Genomic DNA, 15,626 nt, shown 5'->3' on the forward strand with positions numbered 1-15,626 from the left:
GCCGGATTTGATTTAGGTCATACCTGAATGGCCTAGTGGTTTTCTCTACTTTCTTCGATTTAAGTCTGAATTTGACAATAAGGAGTTTATGATCTGAGCCACAGTCAGCTCCGGTCTTGTTTTTGCTGACTGTATAGAGCTTCTCCATCTTCAGGTGCAAAGAATATAATCAATCTGATTTTAGCATTGACCATCTGGTGATGTCCATGTGTTGTAGAGCTGTCTCTTGTGTTGTTGGAAGAGGGTGTTTGCTATGACCAGTGCATTCTCTTGGCAAAACTCTGTGAGCCTTTGCCCTGCTTCATTTTGCACTCTGAGGCCAAACTTGCCTGTTACTCCAGGAATCTCTTGACTTCCTACTTTTGCAATCTAGTCCCCTATGATGAAAAGGACATCTTTTTTTAGTGTTAGTTCTAGAAGGTCATGTAGGTCTTCATAGAACCTGTGAAGCTCATGGTTAATTATGAGCATCGAGTGAGGTAACATATATAAAACTCAGTGCCTAGTACTTAGTAAGTGCCTGACAAGTGTTTTATATATATATATACACATAAAACTATATTATATAGTATACTTCTTAATATAATATTATTATTATTGACCTGACCTCACTTGATGCTCATGATAATCTATGAGGTAGATATTATTTATTATTTCCCTTTTACAAGTGAATAAACTGAAGTTAACCCAGAGTCATACTATTAGGACTGGTGGAATAGAGATTTTAACCTATATTTGTCTAGAGCCCCACTCTTTAGCACCATGGTTTGTATGTTATGCTATGAGTTTAGAGTTTAGAGTTTATCCTGTAAGGTAAGGGCAACTTTAGTTAGTATTTGAGGAAAGTGACAGAACTTTCCCAAACACCCACCCCTCAACCTCTACTACTCTGATGGCAATTGAGAGGCAAGATTAGAGGAAAGTAAAATTATATCCAGAGTAACCAGTGAGAAACCTGTTGCAATAGCACAGGGCTATTGGGGATAAAGCGGGTGGGGCAAAGGTTTAGATTTTACAGATTTAGTCATTAACTGTCTAGGGGAGACAGAGTGGAAACTTGGGAAACTGGGTTGCTGTTTGTTGTTTAGTCACTAAGTCATGTTCAATTTTTTTGCAACCCCATGGACTGAAGCCTTCCGGGCTCCTCTGTCCATGGGAGTTCCCAGGCAAGAACGGTGGAGTGGGTTGCTATTTCCTTCGGATTCCAGGGGATCTTCCAGATCCAGGGATTGAACCTGATCTCGTACTTGGCAGACATATTCTTTACTAGCTGAGCCACCAGGGAAGCTCAGATTTTATAGATTTGGTCATTAATTGTCTGGGGGAAACAGAGTGGAAACTTAGGAAACTGGGTAGATAGTGGTGAATGCTCATTACATATAGAACACTGGAGAATGAAGTGTGGGGGAAAAGAGTCTAGTCTGGGTACATACAGTTAGAGGTACTCATAAGATCTTTAATGTAGCAGTCTTGCTGTCTCAACCTCAGGAGAGAGTCATGCACCAGAATTATGGCTTTATGAGTCACTGGCATTTATCCATATTGAAAAACTGGCCTGTAATAGATTGCTCAAAGCAGGTGTGTTAAATGAGAACAGAATAAGGTGGATAGAAGATGGATTTCTTAAAAAAAAAAAAAAAAAAAACTTAAGATTTAGAATCCAGGCCGAAGAAGAGAAAACTAAGTACTGCTCAGAAAGTAAGAGTACCAGAAGGAGGAAAGGTAATGGGAACCAAGGAAGAATCAAATTTCAAGAAAGAAAGCATAACCAGTGGTGATTTTAAAAATATATCACAAATAGATTTTTCTATTCCTTCAAAAAATTCCAAGCAACACCACAGTGGGAAACAGAGAGCAATTATTATTTCCATCTTCTTCCTACAGAACCCTTTCTTTGGATTTTTTGGATATCATGGATTTGGGGGCCGTCCTCCTTATTATTCAGAAGAGATGTTTGAAGATTTTGAAAAACCAAAAGAAGAAGATCCTCCTAAAACAGAGACTCCAGCCACAGATCCTTCTGTTAATTCAACAGTTCCTGAGACTAACTCTACCCAGCCAGGTGCACCCAGTCCCAGAGCGGGTCAAGGCGGAAATGACACCAGCCCAGCAGGAAACAATGGTCAGGACCCTAACACTGTGAGCAACCCTACAGTTCAAAACAACCCTGTAGTAAATGTTTCCGGCCAAGGAGTTCCAAGAAGTCAAACCCCGTGGAGACCAAGTCAGACAAATATTCATGAAAATTATCCATATCCTAACATTCGAAATTTTCCTGCAGGAAGACAATGGCATCCTACTGGTACCTCTATGGGGAACAGACGTAATGGGCCTTTTTACCGAAATCAACAAATTCAAAGGGCTCCTCGGTGGAACTCCTTTGTTTTGGAAGGCAAACAAGCAATTCGTCTAGGATATCCAATATATCGCAGAGCTTATGCCTCCACCGTAAGGGGCAATTATCCCAATTATGCAGGAAATCCAGTAAATTTCAGAAGAAAGCCTGAGGGGCCCAGTAAACAACCTGAGGGAACTATTGCCCCTCTGGGTCCCAAACATGGTACTACTGGCCACAATGAAAACATCCAAAATCCAAAAGAGAAGCCAGTAAGTCAAAAAGAAAGAATAGTCATTCCTACAAGGGATCCAAATGGCCCCTGGAGAAACTCTCAAGACTATGGAGTTACTAAATCAAACTATAAACTGCCTCACCCTGAGGGTAACATTCTAGTCCCAAATTTTAATTCTATAGATCAACATGAAAACTCTTATTACCCCAGAGGAGATTCCAGAGGAACCCCAAATTCTAATGGACAAACCCAAAGCCAGAATTTGCCCAAAGGGATTATTTTAGAACCAAGAAGAATTCCATATGAATCAGAAATTAATCAGCCAGAAATAAAGCACAGTACACATCAGCCTGTGTACCCTGAGGGATCTCCTTCCCCTGCAAGGGAACGTTTTCCTGCTGGAAGAAATACTTGGAACCAACAAGAAATCTCTCCACCTTTTAAGGAAGATCCTGGAAGGAAGGAAGAACACTTACCTCATCCTTCCCTTGGCTCTAGAGGACGTATTTACTACACTGACTACAACCCCTATGACCGCAGGGAAAACCCACCATACCTTAGAAGTAATAGCTGGGATGAAAGAAATGATCTTCCCAATACAATGGGGCAATCTGAAAATCCACACTATCCCATGAATACTCCAGATCCAAAAGAGACAATCCCTTATAATGAAGAAGGCCCAGCTGATCCAACTGGAGATGAAACTTTCCCAGGACAAACGAGATGGAGTGTAGATGAGTCGAACTTTAAGACAGCCCCAACAGCTAGGTATGAAGGCAAGCAATATACCTCAAACCAACCAAAGGAATACTCTCCCTATTCCTTAGATAATCTACCAAAACCCAGGGAGTATTTTCCTTACGGTGAATTTTACCCCTGGAGCCCAGATGAGAACTTTCCATCATATAATACTGCTCCCACTATACCACTGCTTGTGGAGAACAGGGGCTATTATCCTACTAATGCTGTTGGACAAGAAGAAAACACTATGTTTCCTTCTTGGAATTCCTGGGACCACATGGTTCAAGTCCAAGGGCAGAAAGAAAGGAGGCCATATTTTACCAGAACTTTCTGGGGTCAGCCAACGAATCTACCCAAAGCCCCTGCTAGTCCACCATACCACAAGGAGAATCAGCCTTATTTCAGTAACTCCCCAACTGGGCTTCAGAAAGATCCAACATGGCATGAAGGTGAGAATTTGAATTATGGCATGCAAATCACTAGGTTAAATTCACCAGAGGGAGGACATTTGGCTTTTCCAGACTTAATTCCTCCACATTACCCAGGAAGTCAAAAAGAAACACGTCTATTTCACCTAAGTCAGCGAGGCCCTTGCTGTGCTGGTGGCTCCATAGGGCCCAAGGACAATCCACTTGCTCTACAAGACTACACTCTTTTTTTTGGTCTTGCACCAGGGGAAAACCAAGACACCAGCCCTCTCTATACAGAAGACAGTCATACTAAGCATGAAAGATATACTATTTCCCCAACAAGCATCCTACCTGGCCAAAGAAACAGCTCAGAAAAAAGACTTCCTGGAGAAAGTCAAAACCCAAGTCCTTTCAGAGATGACGTGTCCACTCTGAGGAGGAACACACCATGTTCTATAAATAATCAATTGAGCCAAAGGGGAATTAGGCCCCTTCCTGAAGCCAGTTCCCTTCAATCAAAGAATATACCTTGCCTCAAAAGTGATCTTGAAGATGGAAACCATGTTTTGGAACAAACATTAGAAGGCAACCAGCTCAATGAAAGACCTGTTGATCTTACTCCTGAGCAGCTTGTTATGGATACACCTGATGAAGGTCCCAAGCCAGAAGGAATTCCAAGTGAAGTGCAAGGAAATGGGGGCAAAAGGCAGCAACAAAGACCATCTACCATACTAAAGTTACCATGTTTTGACTCCAAATTAACAAAGTATTACACCTCCAGCACTGGGACTCCATCTAGTCTTGGAAGGCAAGGCTCATTTGATGGGGATCCAATTATGCCTACTGAAATTCCTAACTCATTGGCTGAGTTAGCCACTGGGGCACAGTTTCAGAATATAAATGTAGACCCACTTAATGCAGATGATCACACTCCATTTGATCCTCTTCAAGTAGGGACCAATCCACAGGACCAGGTTCAAGACTGCTTACTACTTCAGGCCTAGGAATCATCTCCAGCAAGTATTCTCTGGGGAAGGAAAATACCTGCTATTCTACAGTGGTTTCCAGACATTTTCTCCCCCAAGACTTGATTAAGTATCTCACCTTCTTGGTGATCCTTGTTTTTCCCCATTCCAGCACAGGAGGCTGGGCCTCTGAGGTTTGCTAGAGTCAGTATTGTCACTAATTAGCACAGACTTTAAAAAAAAAAAAAAGGAAGGCTCTGACCACCATTGCCCTGAAACTTGTAATCCACTTGTCTGGATTAGTTTCTTTGTGCTTGCTGATTCTTCCTTTTCCTCTCAAAGTTCCATACTTGCAAAATTGTCTGCATTTGCAAGACAGAAAAGCAGATGAACTTGCCATTTTATGTATGGATATCTATACATCAATATAATCCTAATGCACTGTACTTTTTACTTCCTTGTGTTGGTCTTTTTCCTGGTTAATATTCTCTTTTGCAATTTTTCTTCCACTACCTCTTTCTTCACCTTTATCATTTCCTTTTTTAATCCTCCTTCTTTATTTCTATCAACCACTCTGTGTTTAGCTTTTTATTTTTCCTTCCCCATCTTGCACTCTCTCTTTTTATGTAGTAAGATACCTTTAACTATCACTAGTCTTTATATCCAATTTCTCAATTTTTTCTTCTTTTCTTCTCAGCTTTCTGTTCTGTTTCCCAGTGTATCACTTGTCAATCTCTTTCTTCTCTGACTCCTTTCTTCATCTTTTTCTCTGCTATATCATTTGCATAACTTAAGACTGCATGGACATCTCACTCCCTCCTTGTGTTTACTCTAAATTCCATACTGATTTTTATCTTGGCCCAGCCTAACCATCATTGCAGAACATATTTTGGAAATAGTAGACACTGATACATATTTTTATTTTTAATTTTCGTATGGTCTTTACCAAGTAGACACAGCTCAGTGAGAGGAACATATTCAAAAGGAAGAATAAGGGAAAAGAGGATATTTACCCAGACCTAGTAGCCTGGGGACAAGACTTAAGAAGGTAAAGAGGGAAGGACTCCCTCTCTTCAACTGAGCATCCTGATAAAAAAAAGTAGGACTTGCCATACCCCATCATCAACTCATAATCTGCAGGATCTAGAGAATATCTTTAGGGTAATGCTATCCTAATAAGAGAAATACCCAAAGGTTAATTTCTTTAGTGGTACAGTATAAGTGGTCCTACCAGTGTATTCTACTACTTATTCTTCATGCCCTGGTAGAATTATTCACAGACACATTCTCTTTGTATCTTGTTTAAATAGTGTAAATTATTTTGTGAAGTAGATACTTCTATATTGCCTTGCTTAGAATACATCTAGGTGTTTTTTCTGTTTTTATTAATGGCACTTTGGCCTACTCTCTGTATATTCCTTCCCAGAGAGGAAGAATTATCCAAATTATCCAGAAAGTTACCTGTTGGCTCTTAGGAGTTTATTAGGAGAAAGTTTCCTAGGACAGATTTCATAAGAAGATCTCAGACCCTTGGGAAAATACGCTGAAAACTTCCTGAGAAAAGGAATCTTTCCCTTTGAGTCTTCTCGAGTCCCTGGCACAGTGTCTTGCATATAGTAGATAGCCAATAAATATTTATTGATTGGTTTTTAAACAGCTTTGAAAGCTCCCATGAAAATACCACAGTAAGCTTGTCCTGTGGGTACACCATCTGGGATGCTAAATGAGCCGCCATACTCCATAGCTTTATATACTCAGCAACATTTGCATTGTAGAATCTCAGGGTTTAGAGGTAGATTATCTAGGCCAGTCCACTAGTTGCTTAAATCCACCAGCACCACCACCAGATTTTAATCACATGTTGAAAAATTATTAACTTATTCTATCTACAACTGTCTCTCAAGAATTATCCTCATCAAAATAAAACTACATTGTTATGTTTCACTACTTCTTTTCAAATGATTTCTTTAATCTAGACACAAATACTTTCACTGTAAAACATTCATTCACTTCAGTATTTCCTCAAAATGCATAGATCATATATTTTTTGGCAGATATGTCGACTAATCTTTATCTATGAGGCACCACAGCTTTAATTTGTCATCTGAGACCACTGTAATATAAAATGTAAAAGCACAGTGGAACAAAAACATCTACTGAATTTGAGAATGCACAGTGAGAAAAGGGGGGAGGGAACATCTCTGTAGAAGACGACTCTTCATCTCACCACCATCATCACTACCACCACAGGCATTCTTCCATAAACCCAGACACCAGGGCTGAGTTTCTTAAAGAAATTATTTTGTGTGCCCTTGCTAAGCAAAGAATCAGCTCTAAGATGAAGGTGCACACAGTGGGGATGGCAGGCCTTGAAAGTGACCCCCTCTTGTCTTGAGTGCCCCCATCTGACCACCATGGCCCAATTTCTGTGCTGAGTTCCTATGTCTAGTGGTCATCACCTCCTGATTCTAAAATAACTAGATATATCCTGGTGATGACTCATTGATAAATTAAAGGAGAAAATAATATCTGAGGATAACAAACATAGGAAATAATTCAGCAAGGCTAACAAATACTTGCTTTATAAGCTTTTCTGTCTCATAGCCTATAATAGATCTCTCTAGGGGTACCTGGCCACTGAGCCAATTGGCCAGAGGAAGACATACATTTTTTTTTTACTTTGAGCAAAAAGCTAAATAGGATGATGAAATATAGGGTCGAACCACCCCTTAAACCTCAGCCTAGTAGCCATTATCACAGAGATTATTCCCTGGCTTTTTGGATTCCCTGAACTAACATCAGTCTTAACTTTATACATCTTAAAAGAAATTTACAAGACATGACATGTGAGTTACTTTTATCATTTGTTTTGACACATCTCTGGCCTCACTTAACTGGTCTCCCTCAGTCGTGACCCTGAGGACCGTAAAGAAGATTCATCTTGCCCTCAGGAAACCAAACTTTATTTCTAAAAACCCAAAAGGGAACTAGAAATAAAGGACTTGAAATCAACAGCTGTCTTTCCTTCACAAAACCTCAAAGGTTTCACTGTGACTCAGGCCAAGTATCCAGCTAAAACTCAGAAGAACTGTACTTGGTAGAAAATAGGTAATCATCATTTCACAAAGAGTTATAGTTCTTGGTTTGTCCATCTGTTCTTCCATGCCTCTGCACCTAATCCCTAGCCCCAAAACATCAGTCGCTGGATCTTCTTCTCTCTCTTTGAATTCACCACAAATAAACAGGTAACAAAACAGAATACCATGCTGATGGAGCAGAACTCTTCAAAAAAAGGAGCAAGGAGGAAACTAAGCTGTTGGTCAACACAGATATAACTGTGAAACAGATGAAGCTGCCCTCAGTGCCCCATCCCCTCCCCAATCAAAGATCCTCTGCCATCATAGTGCTCCATGTCATCTCCCTTAGGACACACATCCTTCATGTCTGTGCTGCATCAAAATGGGACAGTAATTTCCTCTGCACTTAATCAAATAACTGTGCCTCATTCCTTTCTGCACTGTATAAAGCAGGTATTTGCTATGGTTAACCTGGCAAAAACATTCCTTCTCCAGTGTTGGTTAACATGTAGGCATGCCCTTAAAGAGTGAGTCAAATCACACATATTTGGAGAAGAACACTGGTAGAAAACTTTGTTTGGTCAGGACCTTGTCAGTCCCTCAGCTATTAAACCATGTCGGCAACTGCCTCCTTTACCTAGGATTCAAGCTACTTTTGACAGTGTTGCATGCTACGCCAGAGTTTCTTAGGCATTCATGTGCACATGGATCTTTTTAAAATGCAGGCTTTGATTCTGTGATCTGGAGAGGGGCCTGCAATTCTGTATTATGAAAATACTCCCAGGTGATAATAAATCAGCCAGTTGGTATCAATAGATCAAAGTTGGAGTGGCAAAGTCCTAGGCTATTTCCTATAATAAGGGATAACTGAACACTCACCAGAAAAGAAACAGAAAGGTGTTGATCACTGAAAAAATGGAGTATTACCAATTTGAGGGGGTTTGTATAAATGAAGCATGCAAGTGACAGGCTCGATAAGAGAACACAAAGAAAGAGGGGCAGGCCAATCCTGTCTCTATTCTTACAAGTATGTTATGCGTCTTCCTGTCTCTTTGCTTGGCTCGTGTAGTTCTACTCTAAAAAGTTCTATTCTATCCATGAAGGCCCTATTCCGTTAATACTATATCTCCTCCAAGATTAACCAGCCCTAAACTCCCCAGCTTCCCTTAAAGCTCACAGCACATAGTTTTTTATATTTAATCCCTCGCTGTTTTATATCATGTGCTGGTTTTTCCCAGTTAGTTCTACCTATAGAAGAGAGAAAGTGAGACTCAGTTCTTATTCATCTCACGTAACTATCCCTCACAATAACTGGCATTTTGCTGAGCACAGAGCAGATGCTAAATAAATGTCACTTTTCCTTCACACGTAAATGGATAGAAATTTAGAATTTCCCAAATTTTAATGTTATTGATTTAAAATAACAATTTTTCTAATTACCAAAATACATTCTCATCATAGACTATTTGGCAAATAATGAAAAGGTAAACAAATAAAAATAACACATAATTTCACTACCCAATGTTAATATTTTGGCCTATTTTCTCCTTTATATGTATATGGGAAGGAGATTTTGAAGTAATTATTTTATGAATTAGCTGACATTTCCCTCTTGACATTATGCAACAAATTTCCATACAATTAAAAATATTTAAAGCTTCATTTATGTTGTCTGTAAAATATTCTGAAGTATATACTATATTATCATTCCCTTCAATGATGGACTTAAAAGTTTCTTACGAATTTTCACTATAATAAATAATGTTGTGATAAATATCTTTATGCCTCTTTGTCCATATTTCTGATTACTTCCTCAAAAGTGGAATTACTAGAGGAACTGATCTGGAAAATGTATTTTAGACATAAACTGAAAGAGAGCATCGGCTTTGGAGCCTCACAGTCTGGATCCAATGATCAGTTTTTCATGTACTATTTGTCAAACTTTAATAAAATCACTTTATCTCTTTGCATCTTAGTTTCATGATTTGTAAATGAAGAGAGTACTTATTTCACAAGGCACTTACAAGGATTAAATGAAATGTAATAAAGTGTATATGCATTGTATTTCCTAAATCAACCACTAGGTGGAGATAAAGGTTTATATTAACAATTCTAAAGGAGAAGTTCTAAAGCAATTCCCGGGCAGCAGAGGCATTTGGGAAGTTTCTGCACCCTCTAATTTCTCCTGTGGTATCCGAGAACTGCTTAACCAGCATCTCTGAGAGTGGGGCTAAATGATCTGTCCTAAGGAGTTCTCCGGGTGAGTCTCACACACACTAAAGTTTGAGAATCACTGAATTAATACACATCCACATTTTTCTCTCATTTGTTGCTTGGGCAGAGAAAAGCCAAAAGACAATTAACCCACAATACCAACTAGAATTTATAGAAGGTTAGTGAGTGCTATATAAAGTTGTGCTTAATGATAAACATATACAATGGCATATATCCTTATTTTTATAAGACAGTTATTTTATGAGATATTTTATGAGAGAGCTATTTTTACTTCCATTTTTCAACCTTACATTGAATAAACTTGACCGTTAGTGACTTATTATTATTCCCTAAGTACTCTAAGCATAGAGTACTCTAAGCTAGGCCGTGGATTTACCCACTATACTACACTGCCACCCCCACAGCCTGTCTTGGTATTCTTGCCACACTCAATCATCAATGACTGGGAGCAGCCCATGGAACCTCATACAAAGGCAAAGACAAAGCAGAGATTCCTTTCACAGCTGTTTCATCTGCATTCACTCCTTATGAACTCCTGCTAAATTTCTCACTTAAATGTATGAATGAAACTACTAGACAGCATATTTAAAAGCAGAGATATCACTTTGCTGACAAAAGTACATATAGTAAAAGCTATGATTTTTCCAATAGTCACATACGGATGTGAAAAGGTTGTTTTCATTCCAATCTCAAGAAGGGCAATGCCAAAGAATATTCAAACTACTGCACAATTGCACTCATTTCACATGCTAGCAAAGTAATGCTCAAAATTCCCTAAATCAAGATTCAACAGTACATGAACCAAGAACTTCCAGATGTTTAAGCTGGATTTAGAAAAGCCAGAGGAACCAGAAATCAAACTGCCAACATCCGCTGGATCATAGAAAAAGCAAGAAAATTCCAGAGAAACATCTATTTCTGCTTCATTGACTAGGCTAAAGCCTCTGACTGTGTGGATCACAACAAACTTTGGAAAATTCTTAAAGAGATAGGAATACCAGACCACCTTACCTGCCTCCTATATGCAGAAGAGAAGCAACAGTTAAAACCAGACATGCACAAAGACAGAAATATAGATCAATGGAACAAAATAGAAAGCCCAGAGATAAACCCATGCACATATGGACACCTTATCTTTGACAAAGGAGGCAAGAATATACAATGGATTAAAGACAATCTCTTTAACAAGTGGTGCTGGGAAATCTGGTCAACCACTTGTAAAAGAATGAAACTAGAACACTTTCTAACACCATACACAAAAATAAACTCAAAATGGATTAAAGATCTCAACGTAAGACCAGAAACTATAAAACTCCTAGAGGAGAACATAGGCAAAACACTCCCTGACATACATCACAGCAGGATCCTCTATGACCCACCTCCCAGAATATTGGAAATAAAAGCAAAAATAAACAAATGGGACCTAATTAAACTTAAAAGCTTCTGCACATCAAAGGAAACTATTAGCAAGGTGAAAAGACAGCCTTCAGAATGGGAGAAAATAATAGCAAATGAAGCAACTGACAAACAACTAATCTCAAAAATATACAAGCAACTCCTACAGCTCAACTCTAGAAAAATAAATGACCCAATCAAAAAATGGGCCAAAGACCTAAATAGACATTTCTCCAAAGAAGACATACAGATGGCTAACAAACACATGAAAAGATGCTCAACATCACTCATTATCAGAGAAATGCAAATCAAAACCACTATGAGATACCATTTCACACCAGTCAGAATGGCTGCGATCCAAAAGTCTACAAATAATAAATGCTGGAGAGGGTGTGGAGAAAAGGGAACCCTCTTACACTGTTGGTGGGAATGCAAACTAGTATAGCCACTATGGAGAACAGTGTGGAGATTCCTTAAAAAACTGGAAATAGAACTGCCTTATGATCCAGCAATCCCACTGCTGGGCATACACACTGAGGAAGCCAGAAGGGAAAGAGACACGTGTACCCCAATGTTCATCACAGCACTGTTTATAATAGCCAGGACATGGAAACAACCTAGATGTCCATCAGCAGATGAATGGATAAGAAAGCTGTGGTACATATACACAATGGAGTATTACTCAGCCATTAAAAAGAATACATTTGAATCAGTTCTAATGAGGTGGATGAAACTGGAGCCTATTATACAGAGTGAAGTAAGCCAGAAGGACAAACACCAATACAGTATACTAACGCATATATATGGAATTTAGAAAGATGGTAACGATAACCCTGTATACGAGACAGCAAAAGAGACACTGATGTATAGAACAGGCTTATGGACTCTGTGGGAGAGGGAGAGGGTGGGAAGATTTGGGAGAATGGCATTGAAACATGTGAAATGTCATGTATGAAACGAGATGCCAGTCCAGGTTCAATGCACGATGCTGGATGCTTGGGGCTGGTGCACTGGGACGACCCAGAGGGATGGTATGGGGAGGGAGGAGGGAGGAGGGTTCAGGATGGGGAACACATGTATAATTTTTTTTTAAATTAAAAAAAGAAAAAAAAAAGTAAAAAAAAAAAAAAAAAAAAAAACAGACATGGAACAACAGACTGGTTCCAAACTGCGAAAGGAGTGTCAAGGCTGTATATTATCACCCTGCTTATTTAACTCATATGCAGAGTGCATCAAGCGAAATGCTGGACTGGATGAAGTACAAGCTGGACTCAAGATTGCCAGGAGAAATGTCAATAACCTCACATATGCAGATGACACCACCCTTGTGGCAGAAAGGGAAGAAGAACTAAAGAGCCTTGATGAAAGTGAAACAGGAGAGTGAAAAAGTTGGCTTAAAACTCAACATTCAAAAAACAAAGATCATAACATCTGGTCCCATCACTTCATGGCAAATAGATGGAGAAACAATGGAAACAATGAGAGACTTTATTTTCTTGGGCTCCAAGATTACTGCAGATGGTGACTGCAGCCAAGAAATTAAGATGCTTGCTCCCTGGAAGAAAAACTATGACCAACCTAGACAGCATATTAAGAAGCAGAGACATTACTTTGCCAACAAAGTTCCGTCTAGTCAAAGCTATGGTTTTTCCTGTAGTCATGTAAGACGTGGACCATCAAGAAGGCTGAATGCCAAAGAATTGATGCTTTTGAGCTGTGGTGTTGGAGAAGACTCTTGGAGTCTGCTCGACTGCAAGGAGATCAAACCAGTCAATCCTAAAGGAAATCAATCCTGAATATTCATTAGAAGGACTTAGGCTGAAGCTGAAACTCCAATACTGTGACCACCTGATGTGAAGAGCCTACTCATCAGAAAAGACCCTGATGCTGGGAAAGATTCAGGGCAGGAGAAGTGGTCGACAGAAGATGAGATGGTTGTATGGCATCACTGATTCAATGGACATGAGTTTGAGCAAACTCCAAGAGATAGTGAAGGACAGGGAAGCCTGATGTGCCACAGTCCATGGGGTAGCAAAGAGTTAGACACAACTGAGCACCTAAACGAACAGAAAAGGCTTTAATCACTCTTTAGTAGCTCTCATTTAAGAGTCACCAACTACTCTAGATTTATACTGAATGAGTTATTTCTTAATAAAGCACTTAGCCTAGTGCCTAGCAGTTGGCATAAGTGTGAAATTGTTATTAATATGATAATCCGAGAGTATAATTATATGCAGAGTACATCATGAGAAATACTGGGCTGGAAGAAGCACAAGCTGGAATCAAGATTTCCGGGAGACATATCAATAACCTCAGATATGCAGATGACACCACCCTTATGGCAGAAAGTGAAGAGGAACTAAAAAGCCTCTTGATGAAAGTGAAAGAGGAGAATGAAAAAGTTGGCTTAAAGCTCAACATTCAGAAAACAAAGATCATGGCATCTGATCCCATCACTTCATGGGAAATAGATGGGGAAACAATGGAAACAGTGTCAGATTTTATTTTGGGGGGCTCCAAAATCACTGCAGATGGTGATTGCAGCCAGGAAATTAAAAGATGCTTACTCCTTGGAAGGAAAGTTATGACCAACCTAGATAGTATATTGAAAAGCAGAGACATTACTTTGCCAACAAAGGTCCCTCTAGTCAAGGCTATGGTTTTTCCAGTGGTCATGTATGGATGTGAGAGTTGGACTGTGAAGAAAGCTGAGCACCGAAGAATTGATGCTTTGGAACTGTGGTGTTGGAGAAGACTCTTGAGAGTCCCTTGGACTGCAAGGAGATCCAACAAGTCCATTCTGAAGGAGATCAGCCCTGGGTGTTCTTTGGAAGGAATGATGCTAAAGCTGAAACTCCAGTGCTTTGGCCACCTCATTCAAAGAGTTGACTCATTGGAAAAGACTGATGCTGGGAGGGATTGGGGGCAGGAGGAGAAGGGGACAAGAGAGGATGAGATGGCTGGATGGCATCACCGACCCACCGATGTGGGTTTGAGTGAACTCCGGGAGTTGGTGATGGAGAGGGAGGCCTGGCATGCTGCAATTCATGGGGTCGCAAAGAGTCGGACATGACTGAGCGACTGAACTGAGAGTATAATTAAATTTCACAAAGAAGGAAGATTTCCAGTTGGCATTTAATGAGGCAGTTATACTGGCATAGAGATCTCTTCTATAAGAATCTTCAACATGGCACCAAAAACTTTTTCTGTTGGGTATGCAGAGAAACTAAGGCCAAGATGGAAAAAAAAAACAGAGAAGCCTCTTCAGAAACAGTCTTCCTCTAAAAGTTCACATCATAAGGAAAAAAAACTGTAACTATATGAGGTGATGCTGCTGATAAGTCACTTCAGTCGTATCCGACTCTGTGCGACCCCATAGACGGCAGCCAACCAGGTTCCCCCGTCCCTGGAATTCTCCAGGCAGGAACACTGGAGTGGGTTGCCATTTCCTTCTCCAATGCATGAAAGTGAAAAGTGAAAGTGAAGTCACTCAGTCGTGTCCGACTCTTCGAGACCCCATGGACTGCAGCCTATCAGGCTCCTCCGCCCATGGGATTTTCCAGGCAAGAGTACTGGAGTAGGGTGTCATTGCCTTCTCCTGGATGTTAACTAAACTTATCATGGTAACCATTTCACAATAGGTAAGTATGTGAAGTCCTTCTGTTGTATACCTTAAAACTTATATCTCAGTAAAACTGGGGGAGAAGTCTCCTATAAATTCTCAGAACATTTTGAAATCTATTTCTTTGATTTATGCAATTCTGCCAAGTGACTATAATTATGTACATGTCTTTTTTCTTCATCTAAGCTGTACTCATATTCATTCATTCAACAAATATTTATTGAGCTCCATTACACACCAGACACCCTTCCACCCTTCCCAGTGCTGGGGACATATCAATGGGCAAAATAAAAATGGCTGTCTTCGTGCAGCTTATACAGTTGTTAGGGTAGACAGCATAAACATAATATATAAGTAAATTATGTAGTCTGCCAGAGGGTGATAAGTACATGGGGCGGAATAAACCAAGATAAGGGGATGGGATTCGCAATTTTTTAAAAGTGGTCAGGATGAATTTCATGGAGAAAATCATTACCAAAATGAACTGGGGTCCAACTGAGCAGAGTTCTAGAAAGTGAGTAGTGATAGTGACTATCACAGCTCAATCACCAAAAATCTAGCAGAGTTCCCTGCATGTGGTAAATAATCAATGATTGTGTGCTGATTAAATA

The 15,626-nt window shown here is 39.8% G+C and overlaps 1 protein-coding gene across 1 annotated transcript; it reads left to right on the forward strand.

Annotated features, from left to right (window-relative positions):
- Positions 1 to 1,931: 1,931 nt before the first annotated feature.
- ENAM (enamelin) lies at positions 1,932 to 4,762 on the forward strand. The gene has a single exon (XM_070790903.1). The coding sequence runs from the start codon at positions 1,951 to 1,953 to the stop codon at positions 4,723 to 4,725; it is 2,775 nt and encodes a 924-aa protein (XP_070647004.1). The 5' UTR covers positions 1,932 to 1,950; the 3' UTR covers positions 4,726 to 4,762.
- Positions 4,763 to 15,626: the final 10,864 nt, after the last annotated feature.

This window comes from Bos indicus, chromosome 6, assembly GCF_029378745.1.
Source record: "Bos indicus isolate NIAB-ARS_2022 breed Sahiwal x Tharparkar chromosome 6, NIAB-ARS_B.indTharparkar_mat_pri_1.0, whole genome shotgun sequence".
In the NCBI taxonomy this organism is placed as follows: domain Eukaryota; kingdom Metazoa; phylum Chordata; class Mammalia; order Artiodactyla; family Bovidae; genus Bos; species Bos indicus.